Raw genomic sequence first — 24,812 nt, 5'->3', positions numbered from 1 at the left:
AAGTTAAACAAAATACTACAGCAGTAAATAAATTGTATAAGTATCTTCTGAGCTGAATACTAATTTTTTTCTATGTTAAGCACTTAATCAAGCTGAAAAACAAACAAACAAACAAATAAAAGGGAAAAAAACTACAAGGAAAAAAAAGTCAAACAAAACAAAAACAAACCAAAATAACACCACATGCCCTATAAATAGAGAAGTATCCCATAAATACTACTCACTTCTGTATCTTCATTGCCTTTCATATGCATTTAATTTACAGTGTACAACGGCTCTCAATATTTATGCAGGGAGCAGAAAAATTGGCTGCTATTTAGAACTGCCATCTCACTGTATTTTGCTTTTGGCTTTTCCACATTATTTCTGTCCATTACATTTGTACCCAAATCTTCAAATTTTTGTCACTAGGTTGACTTAAAGAAAAAAAAAAAAAACTTATACATACATGCAGCATCTATCACAAGCAGTAACATAAAGCCTTGTTAGTAGTACAATATCTAATTTCATATAAAAGTTCAATTTTTTTGTTTTGTTTATGTTTCTCAGCTACCATTTTTAATGTACCACACACAACCTAGCCAGAAGGGTCCAAAAACATAATTATTCCAACAATACATATTACAACTCCAGTTCTTTGTTTGTTTTAAAATTTACACACACACACACTCATACATAAGAAGTCAACTCACAATTTCCAACAGTTGGTTAAGAGAGCAATAAAGATTAAAAAACAAAACAGCACAGAGTAACAAAGCCATATAGCTCACATTAAGCCATAGTGTTGTTCATACCTACAGTCAAGCAAAACTGTTTACAACTACCTTTACACAAAAATCACAGTCTGTCCACAGACTTTGTTTCTGCATAGTATAGCATAAAGAAGCCACACTAGTATTTTCAGGAAGACTAAACTCATGGGAGTGGCAACTGGAAACGGAGCCATTCACTTTTACCATGGCCCAGGTCACCAGTAAGTGAAGTTAAATCATTTCACAGATCCTCAGTAGTTTTTTTTATGAAATAAGTTGATGGTTTCAGTCCAGTTCCTGGTTCTTTCATGATACGGATATCTACCCACTATCACAAATGAGTATTCCTGTTGGCAGCTACCGTAAAGGCTGATTGAGCATGGAGACTGAACAAGCCACTTAATCCTTGCTACAGAGGTCTCTGTCTAGGTCAGGGTTTGCAGCGCTTTGATGGGGCAGTGTGGTGAAGTTTGCACTGCTGCTGCTCATGCTGTACCTGTTCAGTGGACAATAAGAGCACTTCAGTTTCCACTGCTGTCAGTCTGAAGAGTTTCACAAGCACTGAATTCATCTTAAAATCAAAAATGTCTTTCACTTGCCTTAATACAAAGTTTGGCCATTGAAAACATACTTGGGGGAGTGAATCATGTGAAAAGATGAAAACATTAAGGAATACTAAAACAAAAAAACAAACAAATAAAACACCTGAGCCTGCAGCTTGTAAGTAAAGTCCCTTCCTGAAGTGATGGCTGTGGGACAATAGATACAAATACCTTCAATATAACTGAGGAGGACATATTGTGTTTAAACCCATAATGTAGTTTTATGCACTAACCTGAAAATCATTACTTTAAGGGGCTCATACTTTACCTGACATCAATGACTTAAACAAATTAGTTTGTCTCTAATATATATCATTGAAAAATAACTTGAGTGAAACACCCAAAGTATTTTTGTTTTTCATTATTAAAGTAACAGCACAAAAATAATAATAAATTCAATACAGAAGTGCATAAAAGTAAAGCAGTTAATTAGATTCAGTATTATTTGTTTAAAAAAAAAAAACACAAAGGATATATTTTATTAAGATAGTCAGTAGTTGTCTGGGAGTTTCCTGTTTTGTATTCCTAAACACACATCCCCAGAAGACCTTGGCCTTGAAGGAGGCACTAGTTCAAACCAGCATTATCATGGCAGAAGGCGCACTTAGCTAGCAACAGGTGAAAAAGGAACCACAGCCAGTTTTCTCTAGAGTTTCGCATGGGATCTCCAGAAGCAATTTCAATTAATTCAATACACACTCAGTATATCTAGCATAGACGTACACATGTCCATCCTACGCTCTTCTATTTTAAAATAACATAAAATATCCCAGAACATCCCCAAATGCTACCCAATGCTTTTCTTCCTCTTCATGAATATTTAATGAACTACACATTAGAAATCTTTTGAGGTACTTCAGTAACAATACACATAAATGCACTGCAAAAGTCAAATACTATATACTTGAATAAGCTTTACTATAAACCAGTTGCCAACATTCTGAAGACACTTAAGAACTACTTAAACAGTGATCCTGACAGCTGAACCAAAAAGAAAATAGGTTATGTAGTACCACCACAATATTCAGAAATTATGTGCTTTGTGTTGGTAATTTACAGCATCAGGGATTTCAAGCCCAATACAAAGTCAATATCGCCACCTAAGGGTGAATATGAAGTATTGTATTTATTGACAAATTATTAAAAGAAAAATTTATAGAGGAAATATGATGATGTAGGATGAATGGTTCAAATGCCTTTACAGAAAATACAGATTTATGCACAAACACATATCTTGCCTTTCTTTTTTTTTTTTTACCTTTTAGCACCAAAGCCGGCACAAATGGTTCATCTTAACAACAGTATTAGAGAAACTGCTAACAAAGTCAAAAGTAAAACAGATCAGAACAAAAATTAAAAAAAAAAAACCATAATAAAATAAAAATTAAAAAATCTTCAAAATAACAATGTATCATTTAGATTTCCAAAGAAATTATTGAACTGCCTTATTTTGTTGTATAAAATAACATAGTGAATGTTGCCACAAAAGAGAAGCTTTTTGAAAGACCAACTTTCCAAGGCTGCTTCTAATACCAAACAGATCCCTCAAGCACTTTCCATGAAATTATATTTTGCCATATCTCAGCTTAGTCTTGGTATTGTTACTGAATGTTTTCTAAGCATGGATCATTGTTTTTGCAGCACAGTGGTTTCTATTAGCATATCACACCAGAGTAGACAAACTAAATTACACTAAAGACTGTATCATTATTAATGAACACCACCAACACTGTCATGTGTAACAAATTTTCCCTTTAGAAAGCTCTAGTATAATATTTGACAAAACATAAAGCTGTCCACAGCTATGATATACAACAGAGAGATCAGTCTCTGCATTGGTTTCATATTCAATATGTATGCATATGTTTAGCAAGTAAAAAGTCCTATGTATAGGTTCTGTATCTACAAAGAAAACTAACTACACTTTTATGAAGAACATGAGTTTTTAATAAAAATAAATATAATAATAAAAAGGGAAAAGTTTGTAACAACTCCAGTTTTTCAAAACCTTAGAACAACCAAATAAGCTTGTCAGAAATATTTGGGTAAAGTATTCATATGGAAGCATGGGGAAATTATCCCCTTTCTTTGAAATTTCTCCAAGTAGAACATTTTAAAATAATTACATGTAAAAAGCGAAATAGTATACGCAATAGGTTGGGGGTGACAAAGCAAGAAAATTGCACTTTTCATGAAATGTTTTTCCCAAAAAGCCTTTTTCACTTAGCAGTGAGAGATTTCTATACACTGTATATTTCAGTACTTCACATTACTGTATAGTGTATGACTTTTCCCATCAAACAATTTGATTGGACTAATATCAAAGCTAAGTGCTCTTTACTTTCCACATGTTTGTACTGCTATCATGCACAAAGGCCTTTGGACACACTGCTTAAGTAAATGGTTCATAGCCAATGTGTAAGAAGAAAGAGAACTGACTTTCAAACTGAAGAACAGCAGAAAAAGAAAAAAAGTATTAATTCTCAGTAACTAAGGATGAATACAGCAAATTATACTATGCCATGAATATTCATAAAACGTAAGAGTTTATTTTGTCCAACAGAATTTTACAGTAGGTTAACTCCAGCCAATGCTTTAAAATGCCTAAGTATTTACCTATTTGGCATAAGATAGACAAAAAACAAAGACCTTTCGTTTTATTTTTAATGACGTTTTTCTATAAAGGAAATCTTTCACACACCTTAAGCATTATAGGTTCATTCAAACATAATGGTCATAGTTAACACAAAATTGTATGTTAGTTACTAATAAAGGACTGATTTTTAAAAAGAGAAGTGTTGTGCGGATTCCAACTGTAGTAGCTTCAAGTATCATTTCTTATCTACCCCTAACCAAGCTTAAAAAAAAAAAAAAAAAGACAGCGAGGGACGAATGTATAGTAGTAGGAAAGCTGTCAACCACTTATATAATCTAAATCCTCATCTGCATCTCCTTTATCCTTCAGAAGCTCCTTCACCTAATAACTATCCAAAAAACAGACACTTCCCACTGAAGTAGGAAGGTACCAATCTGTAACTTCCACCTGCTAGGTGTAGGCAACCACCATTAATACAATTTTAGCCATGAAGTCACTATGTTAAGGAAACAAGAATAAAAAAAATCACTGTACAGAATCAACATAGTTACGAAGAGAAAGATTTTCCCATCTCTAAAATACAGCTATCAAATTGAAGTCTTTTCATAATGACAAAATTGAGAGTTTAAACATGGCTTGTATAAAATTGCTTCTGGGGACATATCTTCCATTTAGGCCCTGTAGTCACTGATTTGTTGTGCATCTCCCACAAATAAATCACAAAACCTTTTAGGGCTCCATCCACCATGTTATTTCTCAGTCTGAATATTCTATGTAGATATGAAGCAGTTCTCTGATTTTTCAACAGAAGCTAATTACTTTTTCTCTGTGTGAAAGGTAAAAAGAGGTTGGCAGAAAAAAAAAAAAGTTAACAATAAAATTTACCAATTAATCTTGCACCAGTTTCATTCACATCAATCATTCATATGAGGCAAACATGAAACTTAGACTTGTGGAATTCAATCCCAGTGAAGAATATAAAACATTAAGTCCAACAAAACTCAAGAAGCTAGGAGAGTTCCTAGCATCGTCTGTTCTTCCCTTTACACTGAATTTCTGTGAGATAGGTTGATTATATCAGACTGTTTTGAGAACAGACAAGGAAAGATAGCTCAACAGACACACTTCAGAAGGCTTGCAAATTTTCACCAGGTTCCTCATTCAGCCAGTAGGCTTCAGAAAGATTTTGCATACAATTACTCTTCCACTGAAAGGACAGAGGAAAAATAAAAATGTTTTGAAGAAATATAAAGCATAAACAGTTATGCAAACAACAGCCTTATACTGTAAGCTCTGTGATACTTAACTTCCTCCTCATGCATTCTTTCGAACTGTTTATTATTTGTAGCTTTTGCTTATTATCATTATGTAGTCAGTATCTCAAAGGGGGAAAAAAAGGATCTATTTTTTTTTCTGTGAAATTCTAGTGTATTAAACAATCAGAAAATAAATTCTTCTTTCTGTGTTTCTGCTCAGCAGTTTGGTAATGGAGTTACTTAGCAACAGATGAAGCAACGGAACAGTGTTCACCGATCCACCTTTCACTGTAAAGTAACACTCACAAAGGCATTATTTAGCTTCTGGATGCCTCTCGATAGACGTATTTTTGAAGTATAAAATCCATTAGCCTGAGACAAGCCTACACGAAAACGGAGCCATCATGTACCATCTATAATGCACTCTAGTTCAAAATTAGTAAAAACTGCCTGTAAGATTCATATGACTTTAAGCACCTCTGAAAAAAGGGAGAAAGAAGAAAATAAAAAACATAATAGGCAGACATTATATACAGAAGCAACAGAAGACATTTAAAAAGGAGAAAAAACATCTGACAATCTATGTACTTCATGCAAACAAACCAAGGCTGTATGTCAAGGACACTTTCTTGCCACAGAATATTAGGATTTCAAAAAAATTATTATTTAGTTCAGGAATGGACACACCCACTCTTCCCAAAACCATCTTCTTCACATAAGAGTAGGAAATAAGATGTATCACAGCAAATATTAACAGTGGTTTTATTTTAGAAGGCAGTCAAGAACAAAAATAACACACAGAAATTAACAAAGCAAGTAGTGGATTAGCATTTACAACCAAACATTCATTATTGTCTTTAAAGATAACTATATGCTGTTAAGCTATTTTTTTTTTTTAATTATGGAAAGTAGGAAAGTAAAAAATCATCAATTTACAGAAACAAATACAATTTGTTGTGCTTCATCATATGAGATTAAAGTTCCACAACAGAAAGATTTTAAAATATCCTGCTCCAAGGAAGTGAAAAGATTGGCGGTTTTAGTGATTTTATCATCTAGTGAATACTTTATTCTAAGGATTCAATCTGCTGGAGTTCATAATGCAGTTTATTTCATGTTTACAACTCTAGACTGGTAAAGAGCTGAATCTGGACTTTACAAAGCTAAACTGAATTCTGCCAAAACATATTGGACAGCAGTTTAAATAACATTTAAAATTAATAACTACATTCATGAAAAACTGTGCAAAACCTGAGTTCTGATGAATTATTTGACAAACCTTCAGAAATGCTGAAATAATAATACTCTATTCATTTGAGATGATAGATTTACAAGGACCTACTTTGACAGTACTGAAAGAGTTCCTTTTGTAAACTGGGGTGAAGAAAACAACTGAGAACACCAGTTTTTATCCCTTTGAACCATTTTGAGATCTCTGTTTTGGGTATTATCTTCTATTTCTCAAGTCCCCACAATTTGGTGAAAACAAACAAACAAACAAACAAAAAAAAGGTGTTATTTTAAAAAGAGAAACTCTTTTGAAATTTCTCGTAACATCTTAGGCATTAGCATGTTTGACAATTTGAAACCACACATCAAATGACTCAGAGTACAAAGTACATTGTCTCCTTACAAGCAAAATTCATTTGTTCCTCTTCACCAGTTTTCAAACCAAAGGTTACAACACTGGCCTAAGCTGAAAGTTAAGAATTCAGATGCAAGCAAACTTTTCTACTTACATTCTAAAAAAAATAATTAAATAGATGTATAAACAAATAAAGCCAATACTCAAGTATACCACTTAGTGGAAAATGGCCTTGAGCTTTAGAAACCATGTCTTCAGAGCTCACTCACTGTGATTAGGACACAAGATACTTGCACTACTCCTCAGTACTACTTCATTCTACTAGTACAGGCACACTACTCTCCTGCATCCTGATGAGAAAGTGACATATTTCAAGAAAAGATAATGTGTGTTTCATTTGTAGTCAACAACCCAACCTACTGAAGTCTTTAAGTTTGTATAAATTCACACTGCGCTGTAGAAAAACATATTAGTATAAACAAAAGAAACACTTGAGATGTACTAAGCACTCTCCCACACAGATATCTACCCAACACTTCATTCCTGGAATGTTGTGTCAAAAAGCAAGTTACTGTGTGTCTGAAATGGCATTAGTTTAACATGTACTCACAGTCACCTTCGGAACTATGTCTGTAGAATCTACATTTTCTTATCTAAAAGAAGACTGTAAACGTTCTCTGGCAGTGAAATGCTTAATCAGACCAAAGTATTAAACTAGCAAAAAGCAAGGGAAAGCTTTGACAATGACAATGCCATGAGGAAAAAAACTTGACATATACTTACTAATTTGTTCTCTTGCATGTATATTCTTTGCAACTTCAGGCAGCCTTTAGCTATAATAATCATTCCTTCATCTGAGATCTTGTAACACTGACCAAAATGAATGTCTTTCAATTCTTTGCATTTTGAACCCAGCTGCAATTAATGAAATCAGAGCAAGTGTTTAAAAATAAGGGAAAAACAATGTTTGACTGAACTAGAAAGTGATCGTAGTTAAGATTTCTTTGGGTTCCTGCATTCCCCTTAAAATCATCTTTATTTGCAGGTTGTATTGTTACTATATGAAAACAAGAAAGATTATAAAATATACACAAGACACAATGAGACTGCTAACTACAATCAACAAAAAGAAGATAAGATTAGCATTTTAAGAACTAAATAAATTATAGGGCATATCAAAGCAACTGAAAATGCCTGCTCCCTAGACAATTGAGAGGATATTTAACTAAATACAACTACTTCACAACTTACGCTAAATACTCTTTTTAACAGAAGAGACAAAACTGATGAAAACCTCCTTTATGCCTAATAAAGATCTCAACTGCCTGCATTTGTGATGTAAAGATCCATTAAGATCCCACCAACCTGAGGTAAACTATAGCATGACCAACTGGATAGTAAGTATGGTACTTAAAAAATATGATCGTATTTTTACTCTTGAAAGTAAAAGTAAAGTCATCAAGTAAAGTAAAAGAGGTCATCTGATTTTATTTATATCCTTGAAAACCTTCTTCCATATTCATTTTTGTACTTGAGAAGAAGACTAAGATAACAAAAAAAAAAAAAAAAAAAAAAAGTAGAATGGATGGTTACCTGCTTTAAACCTTCATCAGTGAGTCTGTCTTGATTGCCTACGTGTACTTTCTGAAGAAGCGGACACTGAGAGGCAACTGCCATGATAGAGGCGTCAGAAAGCTGCTTACACCTGTAAGCAGTATACCTTAGCAGTCCAGGACATTTACATGCTAATATGCAAACTCCTGTATCGGATACATTGCGGCAGTCAGAAATATTAATTTCAGTAATATTCTGGCTTCTTGATGCTATCTTTTCCAACAATTCATCAGTGACCTGCAAACAAAAAAACAAACACGTAAATTTAACTTCTTTTGTAAGTATCTTCTATTTTCATTAAAACAAAAGCCACTGTGTTTACATAAGCTACTGCAATAATAGAAAGACGTATCTCCTGAAATAAGAACATACTGCTGTGATGAGTTTCTCAGTTAATTTTAAAGAATTCTGCTCCAGTGCTTGGAGAAAATCAGATTAGCAGCTCACTTCACATTCTAGAGAAAGTGAATTTCTTCCTTTAAAAGCAAAGGACTTGCTTGCTCTTCTCTAGCAGCACTCTATTTAGCTAAGGTAGTATTTATAGGTGAGCATACGGTTTATATCTCTGAAATGCAACAAGTTTTCAATTCAGCTACAGTAATCATCCAAAACTGCTTGTCAACCACCAAATAAAACAGTGATGCAGGTAACAATGAGCATCTCAGCAATGTAAAAGAGTAACCCAAGGTACCAATGAACAAACAGGAAGAAAAGCAAAGGATACAACAGTAAGAAAAGTAATTCACAGACAAAAGTTTCCTACTATTTGCTCAGCTTTAAAGCGAATATTTGTATATTTAAATGTTAACAGAGGGAAGACCATTAAATCAAAGAAACATGCATTATATTCCCAGAGCTCTGAATAACAAAAGCATCTGCTTTGTACCTGCACATATTGTTAACTAACATGCCAACTATATTATAAGATGCCAGTACTACAATGAAGTCAAAAAAGGTAGCATAGGCTTCATTCTGAAGCACATAAGTTAATACAAGACAAAAACAAACAAAGTCAAAGCAGGTAAAACTAAATGCATTAAATTACCTTGCTTTAAAAGAAAAAAAAAAGTTGAATTAAAAAAAATCTGCCTAGCAAAACCATACAAGAGCACTTAGTTAACTTCATGCAAATTAGATTTAGAACATTAAGCCTGGACAGGGCAACAAAGAACATAAATCTTTTCTGTTTTTCTCTCTTTTGTGGCTAAGAAACCAACACTTTCTTTGCTGTACTCAAACTGTTCTCTATTATTAGTTAAGTCCAATATTATAAAAGATAAATTGCCAAATAGAAAAAGAAAAAGAAAGAGAAAAATACCTCATACAATATTGTTCTTTTCCATCATCCCACAAAAAAGCCACCAAACCCTTCCCACACAACAAGAGGGATAATAATTTTTGTTTGCACTGGTTTAGGAACTCAATGAGGAATTGACAGGACAGGTTTCTAAGGGCAAGGCCATAAAAGATAAAGTTCAGTGAGATCCTAACACATGTAACAGGCAAAAACATTTAAAACCTTAGCGAACAGAAGTAAAATTACTTCTCAAGACAACGAAGAGTGAAGTGATTTGACACATAATATCTCCAGTCTGTATGAGCTTGGGAATCATTTGACAAAAAAACAATCTAATTTTCTGTAGTGGTTTAGAAATACATTAGTTAACTAATAACTCTAGAAACAAGATCACTTGTATATTTTCCTATGAATGGATGATCTGAAAGTAATATCCCAGATACAATCTTCGTGTTCAGAATAGATGAACAGCTTCTTGAAATGGGATCCTCCCATGGTCCTTCCTCTGCATCCACTATCTACACAGAACTCTCAAGACACTGTTCTACACATCTCCATGTGTAAAGTAACAAGAAGCCAAGAAAGGGTGTACAAACAAAACAGAATTCCAGAAACATTAACTCCAGGATATGCTGAAGACCTCAAAAAAAACAAGATCTGTTGTTTTATTGGTAGGAATAATCATAGTAATCATAGTGAAATGAAGGAAAACTTGCATAGGCAAATACAGTAGTTGAAAAATCACTCACTGTTCAAACTAAAGTATCATTACATTTTTCAACTGAAAGACACATTAGTTCTTAAGGATGAAATTACCATTACTTCACGTAGAACGGAGATAGGTAACCCATAACCATTTCAAACAACACTCATCCCATGCTGTTTAGTAACTGATATTTATCACAGGAAGTTAACGTTCAGAAGAGTTACCTATGGGTTCGAACTTTTTCAGCCTCTAGTATGAAAATCACTGAAAACTACATTATATCAACATGTCAGTGATTTATTTATTTATTTTACCTTTGATCAGGAGTACAAGTTCTAAGAGCAAAACTTTTTTTTAGATCAAATCTTTTTTTCCACAACGATGCCTCCATACCTGTTGGCGACTACTCAGATCCAGCTGCTTCCAAAACTGAAAATCTAAACACAGGTCACGCCAATATTTACAAACTAATGATGCTGAAAGGCAGCGCTCATTCAGGGATAAATTGGAAAATATCTGAAAAGAAAGGGAAAACATTATTTGTCAGAAGTAATCATATTGAGACATAATTATTTCATTATTAACATATCTCATAAAAGATAGGAAAGTAGTAGCATGCAATGCATGACACTTCTAGAAGTTGCCCCCAACTTGATTAGTCAAGGACAATAACAAAAATCTACACACCACAACAGCTAACAGTATTAATGTCATATTAGTAAAACCAACAACAAAATACATCCCTCATAAGTACTCATTTCTTAGATCAAATTACAAATGTGATTTTGAGACGGCACACTTGAAGAATTACAAATACAAATATTAGATTGATTATAGTCTGTACACATTATTTAGAATCACTCAGGTTGGAAAAGACCTTAAAGATCATCAAGTCCAACCACAACCTAACCATACTACCCTAACTCTAACAACCCTCCGCTAAATCATGTCCCTGAGCATTTAGTAACCACAGGAAAGGTTCCTTCCATCTCTGTTCTCATTAAGGTAGGAAGACCTTTTCTTTTAGAAAAAGAACAAAACTCATAAGGGTACTGAAACATCAGTCCTGAGGGAAGGAGATATGAGTAAACCGTAACTTTACAGCAGGATCAAAGGGTGGCCTTCTATTTATTACATTCAGTCCTTCCTCGGAATTACCACTTTTTTTTTTTTTTTTTAAATTAAAAAAAAAAAAAAGGTCTATCAAGTCTTTAATTTGAATACACTCTGTAACTACAAATGGACTCTAAACCACAAGTCACTCCACAGTGAAAACAGGCAATCATAACATCAGGATACATACAAAGGAATGCAGTCTGCAAAACATAAAACAGTACTCCCAGTCAACTGATGAAGACAAGAGTTATTAAGCTGAAGCCTTAGTAGAAGTCTTCAAGAAAATCTGAAAATTTTGAAGTGTTTATAGGAAAGCACTGAGTTCTAAAGAACATGAAAACATTCAAAGAAAAATTTAAGACATGAAAAGGAATGTCAAGGGGACAACAAGTAAGAGAAAGCTACCATCATCTCTGTGGTAGACTGGACAATTTGTCTCAAAAATTGTTAAGATTTCTGAAGTAAGAAAAATAAAGTATTGTAATATAACCTATTTCCATGATTGGTCACTAAAACAGATTAGACAATCAGCTGTCAGCAGTAACAGCAAATAACTGCCTCTCTGTTCAAGAAGGTAGCTTAGCTGAATCCAGGTCAGTTGATCTTTCCTTCACAGCGTCTGGTGTAAATGCTACATTTTGGCTTTAAGAGAAAAACAACGCTGATACCACACCAGTGTTTATCTTTCAGTTGCTGTTGAGCAGTGCTGGACAGAACCAGGTCAGCTGACCTAAACTAGCCAGAGGAATACTCTATTCTACATGACAGCATACAAAAGAAACTTGAAAACTGAAAAGAGTTGTCCAGGGGGTAGTCAGTGCTTGGGGACCAGTTGTGCATCAGTCAGCAAATGGTGAGCAACTGTGCTGTGCATCACTTGCTTTGTGTGTATATACACACATATATATACACGTATATATGTGTACGTACGTATATATAATATACTTATGTATGCATATATATATACACACACACACACACGTAATAATTATAATTTGGGCCCCTCACTACAAGAAGGACATCAGGGCCCTGAAGCATGTCCAGAGAAGGGCAATTTAACTGATGAAGGGACAGGAGTACATGTGCTATGCAGAGTGGCTAAGGGAGCTGGGATTGTTTAGTCTGGAGAACAGAAGGCTAAGAGGAGACCTTATAGCTCTCTACAACCACCTGAATGGAGGATGTAGCGAGGTGGGGGTTGGCTTCCAGTTGCATCACGAGAGGTTCAGGTTGGATACTATGAAAAATTTCTTCTCCAGAAGAGTGGTTAGGTGCTGGAACAGGCTGCCCAGGGAGGTGCTCAAGTCACCATCCCTGAAGGTGTGCAAGAAATGCTTAGATGTTGTACTAAGATACATAGATTAGTGGGGAAATACTGGAGGAAGATGGACAGTTGGACAGCAAGATCTTTGAGGTCTCTTCCAACCTTGGTGATGCTATGATTCTACAATTTGATAACTGTAATCCTTTATTCCTCTTCCTTTTTTCATCTTAGTAAATAGTTTTCATCTCAACTCACACGTTCCACTTTAGTGTTGTTTTTTTTTTTATTCTCTCCACCCTTCCACAGTGGGGGGGAACTGAGAAAACAACTGTATGGTGCTGAGCTGCTGCTGAATTAAATCACAATACCAAGCTTGACAGTTTTCAATATGTTCACAGATTAAAGGCCTCCTGGGGATGGGGAGATGGTTGACTGTTCCTGGAAAACCTATCAACAATGATAAAGAAAAGTCAAATAACTACCTACTGTAAATGTTGCAATATTCCATTTCCCCTTTTGCTTCAACTTCTGAAAAAGTCAGTATTTCTTACCTGCTGCAGACATCCTGAGTGAGTCTGTGTGAACCCTGTTTTCCTGAAAGCCTATGCTTGCCTAAGAAGGTATGTTTTCCATCAAGGCATCAGGGGACCGTGGGAGACAGAAACATGGATGAAACAATCAACGTCTGTCTCCTCCCTGCAGTTTTTTGTATTGGTGAGTCCAAGCACAGAGCAAGATGGCTGTGAACAGCATCCAAGAAATCTCCAGTCAAACAGCAAAAAAGCACACAACAAAGTGGTGATTTCACATCTGACACTCCTACTGCAAGAACGTAGTTTAAGCCTCTAAAAAAAGAAACCACAGTCTGAAGATTCTCTGAAACTCTAAGCTAATAAAGCAGTAGGGAATTTGAATTCCTACTGTCAGTAGAAAACAGAAAACCAAATCTTTTAACTGCCACAAAAATTGCAAAAGACAGCAAGGCAACATGATCCCTGTTATGTTCAGACATGCATCTGAATGACTCCAGCTGATACTAAGAGGGGATGATAACTCTGGCATTATAAGTTACTTTAAACTAGTCAGTCCTTACTACAATGGGAAATAAACACACTCAGTTGTGGAAATACCTTCTTTCTTTGAGAAACAAGAGCATGCAGTTCTTAAAACAAGAACATAGTAAACACCGAACAGGAAAGAATGCTGCTAAACCAATCACTACTGTAAATATGAAAGCCCTTAAGTTATTTTTGTTCAAAATGCCATCCTACCAAAAGCCCTCACCCATCACAGACCTACAGCTAACTCCAGCACATGAAACATCTGAAAGCATCTGAGATCGTGTCTGATTCCACGGTGTAAAAGAGCTAAGGAGTCTGCAGGCGTCACAAATTGCTTCATTAAAGAAGCAGTAATCAAAATCAGCCACTAGGGGGAACGCGGGTGCTGACAAAGTCTTTGCACACTAAATTCCAGCGACGACGGGAGCAAGCACACAGGCAAGGTCTTGCTAGTTTCATTTGTGCGTGTGTGTGTATTTTCATTGACCTCCTGCCTATGACAGATAAATTCGGGATGGGTTATGAGTCCAATACTTACCACCTTTAATTCCTGAAAAGTGTACAGAAGCACATCCTGCTGCATGTCCAACACATTTTTCCCCTCAACTTCCTGCCTAATCCCACTCCCTAAATCTAAAGCTGAAGTGGCTAACTATACATTTTCTTCAGTGTGTGTTGCAAAACACGTTCTAAACGCAGTTCACGTTCCTTTTTCCATGGCCAAAAGGCAGGCTTAGAGGGTGCACACTTCCACAGAAGAAATAAACAAAAACCAACTGCTATTCCACTATCACATCACCCTCTTTCAGGTGCCAGTGCCTCCTGCTTCAGCTATTTGAGTGATAGGTGTATTGGTGGCTCTTCTGCCCTCACAGTGGGTATCAGAAGACTTCCCGGGCCTCTAGGCAACATCCTAAGTAAGAACCTGTTTATGTTCATCGTTAATGGACTTACCATATCTTCCAGAAATAGTCAGTTTTTCAATGCCAGTCTCTTGCTCCAACATAAGTATTCACTCAGACTAATTAATGACTACAATGAAAGGTCAAAAATGCAATACTCAGAACAGCAAAGGTCATCTATCAGATACAGCTGTCTCTCACTTAGACCATGTTCAATCTGCTGAACTTAAGCGGTCCAAATTCATTTCAGTGACAGGTACAATCATACAAGGATTTTTCTTTTATACAAGATTTGTAAGCAAGTTGTTTTTACCTTCAAGCAACAAATCATAAATATGCTTAGGTTGGAGGGGTTCAAGCTCACACAGTTCCAACCCCCCTCCCATGGACAGGGATGCCATCCACCAGACGGTGCTGCCCAGGCCCCCATCCCACCTGGCCTTGAACATGTCCAAGGTCAGGGCAACCACAGCTTTTCTGGGCAGCCTGTGCCAGTGCCTCACTCAATAAAGAAGTGCCTCACTCACTTAATAAAGAATTTTTTCCTAACACCTAAGGTAAATCTCCCTTCTTTTAGTTTAAAGGTATTCCCCCTTGTCCTATCACCATCACACTGTATCAGAAGTCAGTCTCGCTCCTGCTTATAAGCTCCCCAGAAGTACTAGAATGCCTCCCCAGATGTCTCCCCGGAAATTTTCTTCAAACTGAACAAGCCCAGCTCCTTCAACTTTTATTCTCAGGAAAGGTGCTCCAGCTCTCTGATCATCTTTGTGGCCCATCTCTGGACTCAATTCAACAGCTCTACATACTTCTTCTTAGACTGCAGGAAGAACTCCTTGAGAGCAGCCGTGCAGAGAAGGACTTGGGGGTCCTGGTGGATGACAAGTTGGATATGAGCCAGCAGCACGCGCCTGCAGCCCATTTATCCCACAATGCATGGGAAAAGGAAGAACAAATTAGGGTCTCGTTTCCCATGAAAGGCTGCACTTTTTCACCCTGGGCTGTTCTATGAATTTATGATTCCAAACTGCTTAAGAACTGAAATGTTAAGGGGTCCAACCAGAGAAGCTAGAAATAAAAGGTTTTCTTTGTAATTGTCTCCTCTACTAATGAGTCTCTGTGTGATGTATTTCAGGCATAAAAATCTTCCCCACTTTTTCTATATTAGCTATTTCAGATTCTGCATCCAAAAAGGATTACTTTAAACTTTTGTACTAAGCATTTTATTTCAGCAGGAACAGGAAAAGAACAAAAACAAAGACAGAGAAAAAAAAAGAATATCCACCAAAAGAATAATACCCCTCCCTCTACTGTATTTTCTTAAAATCTAAAAGGTAAGACTTAAATACAGTAAGTTTGTGTATTAAACTGGATTGGTTTATCTGTAAATACAGTAACTTTTGCCTTAATTGAAGTTTCCCCAAGCACAAAGGCTGTCTTGATTGAAATCAATCAGATGACTATTAAGTACACTACTAATCAAAATCAGCAAGTACTAAATACTACTAAGTAAAATCAGCAGATAAAGTAAAGTTACTAGTTTGTTGAGATTGCATCCTCAGCACCAAGTTTTCCAAACTCTTGACTCCACACCACACAAATTAAACTATACGTGCATGGAATTCAAGGATTTTAACTTTTCAAATGACTATTTGCTTCTAAAACAAATGATTAAAGCAAAAAATCAAGGAGTTAGTATTACTGAATGCATGGAACTAAGTAGCTTTTTCATTATGAACAGGAAAAAAAAAAAACATTCAGTTGAGTGCTACTATCACTTTTTAAGAACGATACAAACTCCAAGAAACACAGCTTAATGAACATGGGCCGAGAAAACAAAGTACAGACCACAGTCCCTAAGGCAAGTTAGATTCCAAAAGGTGAATTCATGTATCCTCTAGTTCTGTCCATCATTCTCATTCGATAGACCCTTCAATCTAACTTAACTAGAAGAGCGAAGGTTTCCGCTTATGATCCTTTTCCTCAAAAATTTTTGTCGCTAAGAAAAGAACCAGCATTTGAGCAACTGTTTCCATTATATCGAGTCAAACAGAACTGTTCTGAAGCCTAAAAACTCATGGTATTAGCAAGAACAGTATAGGCAGAAAACATTAAAATGTAAACTCAAATATTTCACGCTGCTATTCATCACAGTGCCTAATGAACTTGGAAAACTAATTCTTGGAAAGCTGCCCATTTGTTTCACCAGCTGGGTGCAGGGCTTTACAACAACTAATTGAAGACTTATTAAACGCTACTTAGGAATTATATTTGATAATTAAAGGAACGTGCTTAGTACACGACATTTTACTATGAACAGTTAAATGCAGCAGTTAATTACAGGCATACTGAAGTTAGGCTTCCAGTGGTTTTACATTTATGTTGTTCCGTTCTGTTTCAGAAAACTAATCAATCTTCTATCAGCAGAAGATAAACAAAGGAGAGAGGAATGTTTGCCTAGTTTTTGAGAGGTTTCGTCATTTCATCCACACATACTCTCAAGCTAGATAAAGGAAACATGAGTGACTCATGAGCACCTGAGTACATAGAGAGGATTTAAGAGCTCAAGGAAAACGTGTCTGAAAGAAAAAAGAAAAAAAAAAAGTATTTTCTGTCTCGGTATACCTGTAAAGGAAATCAAGTTAGAAGGAATTAACACAAGTGTGACATTCCAGAAAAAGCGATGTGACTTTTTCCACAACACATCCAGCATTCTCATGTCAAGCTACAATTAGTAGGGACTGTTTATTTGCCTACTGCACCTGGTTACCTGCTATGCTGAATTTAGTGACTATATTCAAAGAAAGTCTTTTCAGGCACACCCGATCCTGACGAAAAGTTTTGCAACATTAGGCTGGTGTCTGATGATCACCCTGCAGAGCACAAAGGAAACAGCAAAGGCATGCATCCGGGGTTACTGAAGTGATAGACACTGCTCTTAACAGCCACTTGCAAGCAGATTGGCTTAGTTGTAATGCAAACTTCAGTTTATGTCCCTAAGAAGTCAACAGGAGACACTGATGCCATGCCTTTCATACTAAGAGAAAGAAAGGGTTCTAAGAAGAATATCCTTACTTGACAGGGATGATGAAGTCATATCCCCACCCACCCACAGTCTCAGTGTCCTCACTAAGACACCTGAGCGAGCTGTCAGCGAATCAGTGCAACATTTTAAAATAAGAGACAATGAAACATACTAAAATTTGCTAAAGATCAAACACAGGCACCTCTAAACAGCAAGAAAAATTAAAAAAGAAAAAAAAACCAAAACGTTACAATTGCTTAACTTTGCATTCAAACAGCGCACAACTTGGATTACCCTTCTCAATACAGAGTTACAGTGACTCAGAGCAATCCTAGAAACACCTGAACAAAATCCAGAAAAGGTTTTTGGACACATTAGGCCAAGGTGAGCTAAGATAAACATGCGTGCCAAGGCACTCACCTTCAGGAAAAGCAGTAACGTCATTCCATGATTTCTGTCTCTCCCATCACACAGTTAATTCTGTAATGTGAAAACCTACATGCTTACATGAAAGCCACCTTTTCACAAATCAGGGAAAGCAAAATACCTACTTATTTTTACAGTTCTGCAAGCAATCTCAGAATGTATCAGGACATAGCCTCAAGCTACAGAAGGGGAAGTTCAAGAACAATTTCTTCACTGAAAGGGTTCTGAAGCCTTAGAATAAGCCGCCCGGAGAAGTGGTAGAGCCACCATCCCCAGGGTATTTAAAAGTGATGCAGATGTGACGCTTAGGGACATGATTTAGTGGTAGGTTTGGCAGTGCTAGGTTAACAACTGAACTTCACGATCTTAGAGGTCTTTTCCAACCTGAATGATTCTATGTTCTTTCAGAATTTTACTATTGACAACATTCATATACTACCTTTGCTTTCACCAGTATATTGGCAAACTTTTCTTTCAGAAAGTTTCCTTCCTCTGCACTTCCATAAGTTCAGCAAATCACACAGCAACAGCACAGTAAAGTTAAAAGTTGTTTCATTTTCCTACTGTAGTCATACAGTGACAGCAAGCTTCACGAAAACAAAACAGCACGTTGTTAAACACTGCTAGAGAACAAGATTCAGTTAAGACTGAAAGAACATTTACCTCTGTATCAATCACAATTCTTCTCAAAGCTCAAAACAAGTTCTACACAAAATAAACAAATGGAAACCAATAAAGGTTGGTATGTTTAGCAGTACAAATTAGTACATTAGTTTAAGAACCACCATACTAGTTTAGTAAAAAGAATCCATAAGTGATAAAGTGTTTTAAAAACTTTCTGTTTCAGCTTTAGTAGCTGAATAGCCTTGTTTCCATAATAGAGTACTTTTATCTTTTGCCTCAAAAAGTGCAAGGTCACTTCCCTCGTATTCCACATCCACTGTTTTTAAGAAGCGGCTGACTATGGCCTAATAAGCAATGGAAATCTTCCAACTGGGGAAAAGTCGATGGAAGTGGTTCAAAGGCTTCAGTGATGAAGCTGATGGTGAAAAAAGGGGAAGAAGTTAGTGGGCACTCAACCACACAATATACCACTGAGCATGCCCAAAGGGACATTAACACGTATCTGTGTGACCTTGAAAAGAATGAATACGCCTGTCAATGTACTGCATACGTATGTCTTAACTGTTCAAATGTAGAACTTGAACTCAGAGAGGGTGTGTTTGCTTGTCAAGTCACCCAGCGCACATCCTGAGGAATAAAGGAATGCCACTTTCTAACACCGACTGGAACTAAGAGTTTTCTTCACAGATGTTGGATGACAATGGCTTCTAAGAAGCAAACTGATGCAGAAGGTGTCAAAAAGGTCAAAGACTCATTTAAAGAGTTACTGTCTCTGTTTCAGTGCAAGTCAAAATACACCTAGAACACCCCCCCGATAATGCCATCCCATTGGTTGTTCAAAAGGAATTGGAAATATAAAAAATTCCAGCTCCTCAAAATCCTGAGACAGGAAATGAGGTTGTCCAAGACTGAACTGTTCTCTCAGCGTGCAAGAATCCCACCTTAATTTCCCCCACATCTGATTAAGCATACTGTTTCTTGTTACGTGACAAAGAACAGGCACACTGTTAAGATTCTCAACAATTTTCTCACAACATAAGAATGCATGTCTGTCTTCGTTTTTAACAGAACTGCTCTTCAGCTTGAACAGTACCTTCAAGCTGTCATCATGAGCCCCGCTTCTACATCCTCTGCATCTCTTTTGATTGCATCCCAGTTCCTCTAAGGGTTTTCTAAGAAGGCTCCAATGTACACAACTTAATATAGTGGACCAGTAAAAAATTTACAAGCATCAGGCAGATAAGAAAATTTCTCTTCAGCATCCTACACACAAACCTCAGTTCCTGTTGGAACAGCCCAAAAAAGAAAATAGCTGAAATATGTGAATAAGCATTCCCAAGTTTACTTAGCCTGCAGATCTCTTTACACCAGTTACTTGTTTGCTATGCAGCTGTTAAAGCAGAAGAGATAGCAGGTATGGAAGGAAAGTTAATTTCTGCTCTTCACCAAAAATAAAAAAATTAAAAAAAAAATGCAGTGACATGGGAGCAGGCAAAGCACTTGCTATATGACCCGAAGTTTTCCATACTTAGTGGCACATAACACAAAGTTTTCCAAACTTCTGCAGTATGTGCTTAAAAGCACAGGGAAGGAAGGGCTGGCTGCTCTGCATTCCCTGCCAGCAGGAGGGAGCTCAACAGCTCTCCCAGAAGCCCGGCACTGGTCTCTGCCCAGAGCTGCAAACAGCATCCCAAGCACTTCAGCAGGAGCAGCAAACCAATATGTGACAAAAACACCAGCAGTGCTGTTTTGAGAAAACTTCAGCTTAGAGCAGAGCAAGGATTCAGGGAGATGTAAGAGAGGACCAGAATCAGCCTAACGGTCCACCTGTCCTGCCCAGGAGCTTGACTTTGCATGGGAATGAGGGGAAATGATCTGCAGAGTCAGGAGTGGTGAAACAGCATGACTGGATGTGCTTGCACAGCACTCGTCTGCAAACTATATGTAAGCCACTGCAAGCTGTAATGGGGGGGCTGTCTCCCACTCACTTCTGTAGTGGAGGAGTGGGATCTCAGGACCATAACTGTAGTAAAATCCCGTAAATCTACCCTTACGTCTGTTTCCTCCTCAGCACAGAACATCCTAAGTCCTTTCTGTGACAAATGCCTAAGGCTGGAATCACTTATTCCTCTTTCAAAGTTTGTTTCTCCACTGACCGTTACAAAAAGTTTATTAAATTTACCTCACACTTTTCCCACAGTAGAATTGGTGGAGAAGGGATTGTATTTGGGACATTGTATCTATATTATAACCCAGCACATGGTGAGGCCTTCGGGCAGCTGTAAAATCAGGCAAAAAGAAACTCCTCCGAAATCCGAAGTGAAAAATCACATACCAGAAATGGATGACAGGGAAGCACCTCAAAGCAAAACAAAACAAACAAACAATCTATCCATCTCGCTGAAGATTGAAGGGCAAGATGAAAACAGGTATGGAGGTTGGTGGTGCTACTGGAGTTACAGACAGGCTTCTCTGTAAATGTGGCAGAAGGAGCTGAGCCACAGAGAAACTGAAGACAGCCGCAGGGGCTTGGGGCAGCAGGGATGGGAACACACAAAAGAAACCCTCAGAATACAGATACGAACGTGGCACTGTGTGAACATAAAACAGAAAGCTACGTAGAAGAACATTTAAACTACCTGCAGGTGAGGGCGGCATGATGAAGCCCCACTGTTAAAAGAACCAGTTTATGAATGTCTTAGACTGCCTTTTTTGAAAACGTGGAACTGGGAAAGCGCTGAAGAGACTGCAAAAGCCATACCACTGATGAGAAAAAGTCATTAAGGTGTACTTACGCCAATCTGACTTCAAATCCTAACAGCCTAATACCAAACATAACATGAGGAATCACCATCCCTGGAGGTGTTCAAGAAAAGAGCAGATGTGGTACTGAAGGACATGGTTTAGCAGGCATGGTGGTGATGGGTTGATGGTTGGACTAGATGATCTTGGAGGTCTTTTTCCAACCGTAATGATTCTATGATCTTAAATTAGCAGTGGCGAAGAAATGGATTCTTTATCTTAGTAGAGCTGTGATGCAGTTTCGACCACAGAATCACAGAAAAGATTAAGTCAGATATGACAGTCTGTGATTTCTTAAATATGTGCCACAGGGGAACTTGGGCAGTGAATCTATTTAAAAAAAGAGAAAGTTGTGTGCCATTACAACATAACTAAGACAGGCATGCATACATACTTCCAAAACAAACAAAAAAATAAATAAAAACAAAAACCCCATCACCACCACCACCACCAAGAAGCACAGACTTAATTTTACGTGGAAGACCAATAGTAGATTGTCAGTGTTTGTGGACAAGAGTTCAGAAATGACTTTCAGCGCCGGGGTTGCACAACCAGTGTTTATAGACAGAACAGATCTGGCCACAGACAGGAAGAGCCATCTGTCACACTGCTCTGTTACCACTCTGCCTCAAGTTCAGCCGTCTGACCCCAAAGAAAACTGCTGCAGTACTCCAAGTCCAACTGGTTCCAGTCTGAAGGCACACTTGAAACAAACTATGGAAAACGCCACAGACTCCAGCTCAAGCAAGGCTTCTCTTTTGGTCTACGGTTCAGCTGAAGAACATCAGCGTGCAGACTGATAGACTGAGCAGCCTGAAACTAGAAGTTACTCTAGAAAAATAAAAGTAACCGAGGAACCAAAGCACAGCAGAAGGGAGAGGAAGCAAAGCAAGACTCGGCATATACAAAGCAACGGACTGTTAAAGCACACAGCTCAGAAGTGCTACAAGAATTCAGAACGACTGGGAGATGGGTAAAACCAACATGAACTCAGAACGCAGCCTGGAAGAAGCCGTATGCCCCTCAGCACAACCTGCTTGCACTGCTCAGACTCGCACAGAACGAGTCGAACTCAGCGACTGCCTGCCTGTTACCGAACAGCCGGCCAGGAAAGCACTACGCTTGCGAGGTGCGCTACAAAGTCATGCAACAGGCTGGAGTCGAAGTGCTTCCGCGGCAGCGCACCGTGACTGCCTCCGCTTCGACTTCAGGGCTCACGCCGCCGCCGGTAAGGGACCAAGGCCGCTCCGCCCGTGCCTCAGCCGGGCCGGGCCAGGACTTCAGACAGGGGCACGACGAGCGCCGTCCGCGCCTGTCGAGGAGCGGCCGCAGGTGAGGAGGCTGAGGCGCGACCCCCGGGGCGAGGCGGGCGGCTGCAGCCCCACCCGGGCCTACCGGCCCCCGCGGCCCCGAAGGCAGCCCCGGCCCCGCGACCCACCTTAAGCAGGATGGAGGGCGGCAGCTGGTTGATGTCGGGCGGCGGCGGCGGTTCCCGGCAGCCGTCTCCTGGCGGGTGCTCCAGCGGCTCCTCGCAGCTCGCCTCGCCGCTCCGCTCCTTCACTCCCTCCTTCTCCCTCTCGTCCTCGGCGGGAGGGGGCGGCGGCGATAACGACCGCCCCCCGCCGCCGCCGCCGCTCCCGGCGGGACACCTCGGCGGCGCGGCCCCGCCGCTCCCCGCGCCGTCGGCGGCCGAGGGCAGGGCGCAGGGCTGCGGCTCCGCGGGGCACTGGCAGGCGGCGGCTTCGGGCTCCGCCGCGCCGGCGGCGCAGCGCGGCTGTTTGCAGGGGGGGCAGGCGGGCAGGCCGGCCCCCTTGCGCTTGCACACCATCTCGGAGACGGCCTCGCCGGGCGGCCCGGCCGGCCCCAGGAGGCCTCGCACCGGCGAGGGCAGCAGGCCCGAGAGAAGGAGGCGCCGGCAGCGGCCGCGCGGCTCCCAGACGGCGGGCGGCAGGCGGAGGAGGCGGCGCGCGGCGCGCTGCTCGGCGGCGGCGAGGGCCGCGTAGGGCGGCGGCGGCAGCAGCGGGTCGCCGGCGGGCAGGGGCGGCTCCGGGGCGGGCGAGCTGGCGCCGTGCACGATGAAGCAGAGCATGCAGGGCCCGCGCAGGAAGCAGCTCCGGCTGCGCGGCGGCACCTTCCTCCCGCGGCGGCGGCGGCGGCCGCCGCTGTCCCGGCTCAGGCTGCTGGCCTCCTTGGAGAGCAGGTGGCCCATATAGGAGGCGGCGGCGGAAGGGCCCGCGGGGCGTCACCTGCGGGCGGCGGCGGCCGCTGTCATGCTGCCGGCGGGGGCGGCAGGTGGCGGCGCCGGGGGCGGCGGGGCTGGTTCCGGGACGCGGAGCCGGGAGGGAGACGCTTCCGCTACCGCCGCCCTGACCTTCCCCGCGGGACGCGAGGAGGCGGCGCTGCGGCGGGGCCGCTGCCGCCCGGTGGTGCTGCCGCCAGCGGCCGGGCCGGGAGCCGCCGCCGCCGGAGAGACGGTCGGGAAGGGCCTGGAGGCCCGGCGGCCTCCCTCGGGTGGAGCCGGGCCCGCCCGGAGCGGCCTGCGCTCTCCCGGGCTGCCCCATCGCGCGCGGTGCGGTGATTGCACGCCCGGCGTCTGTAAACGCGCGTGCAGACGGGGAGCTGCGGGTGAAGGAGCCCTGCGGCCGCGCTGAGGATGCTCCGGCCCCCGCTCTGCCCCCGGGGGCGTGCGGCTGCGATGGCCCGGAGTAAGGCTGAAATAAATCTATTGGTCTGAGCCGATGGAGAAGCGGACAGGAGTGCAGGCGAGGCTTTTGCGATGGCCGAGTAATGCAAGCTGAGGGACTGATGAAAGCGTTCACCTTCCAAAGCCGTGTCTTCTCTAACAATGCCTTCTTCACAGCTACGCACACCATCAAATCCCGTTTCCTGCTGTTTTGAATCGCTGGCCCGCACCTTTGCCCCTGTGTTATGCTTTGTTACAGCTGCTCGAGCGTGTACATGTTTGCAAATATGTGCCGCGGTGCTCTAATTAGTACTGTCCACAGCAAATTTATTTTGTGTGTTTCAGCATTCAGTTCTAAATTATTGACGTTAAGATGTCTTGCACGTATAGGTTTAAATATATGCGGGACTTTGCCTTTAGTGAAAGGTGTTTGGGGAGGGAGGAGACCAGCTGTAGCTAGGATATATATGGTTTAGTATTGCTATTTAATAATGAAGGGCC

At 40.0% G+C, this 24,812-nt stretch overlaps 1 protein-coding gene across 5 annotated transcripts in view; it reads right to left on the bottom strand.

The window, feature by feature from the left end:
• FBXL17 (F-box and leucine rich repeat protein 17) overlaps nt 1–23,976 on the bottom strand; it is a 290,756-nt gene extending 266,780 nt beyond the window's left edge. For all 5 annotated transcript variants that reach the window (XR_005842732.2, XM_413983.8, XM_015280455.4 and 2 more), the window contains exons 1-4: nt 23,067–23,976; nt 10,802–10,924; nt 8,385–8,642; nt 7,575–7,706 (exon numbers count right to left, since the gene is read on the bottom strand). Coding sequence is in view for 4 of the 5 variants with exons in the window: in XM_413983.8 (XP_413983.4) it covers nt 7,575–7,706; nt 8,385–8,642; nt 10,802–10,924; nt 23,067–23,837 (1,284 nt within the window). In the remaining variant the exon portion in view is untranslated. The remainder of the gene's footprint in view (nt 1–7,574; nt 7,707–8,384; nt 8,643–10,801; nt 10,925–23,066) is intronic.
• Nucleotides 23,977–24,812: the final 836 nt, after the last annotated feature.

Source organism: Gallus gallus, chromosome Z (assembly GCF_016699485.2).
Source record: "Gallus gallus isolate bGalGal1 chromosome Z, bGalGal1.mat.broiler.GRCg7b, whole genome shotgun sequence".
Taxonomy (NCBI): domain Eukaryota; kingdom Metazoa; phylum Chordata; class Aves; order Galliformes; family Phasianidae; genus Gallus; species Gallus gallus.
This window is presented reverse-complemented; position numbering and strand designations above follow the sequence as displayed.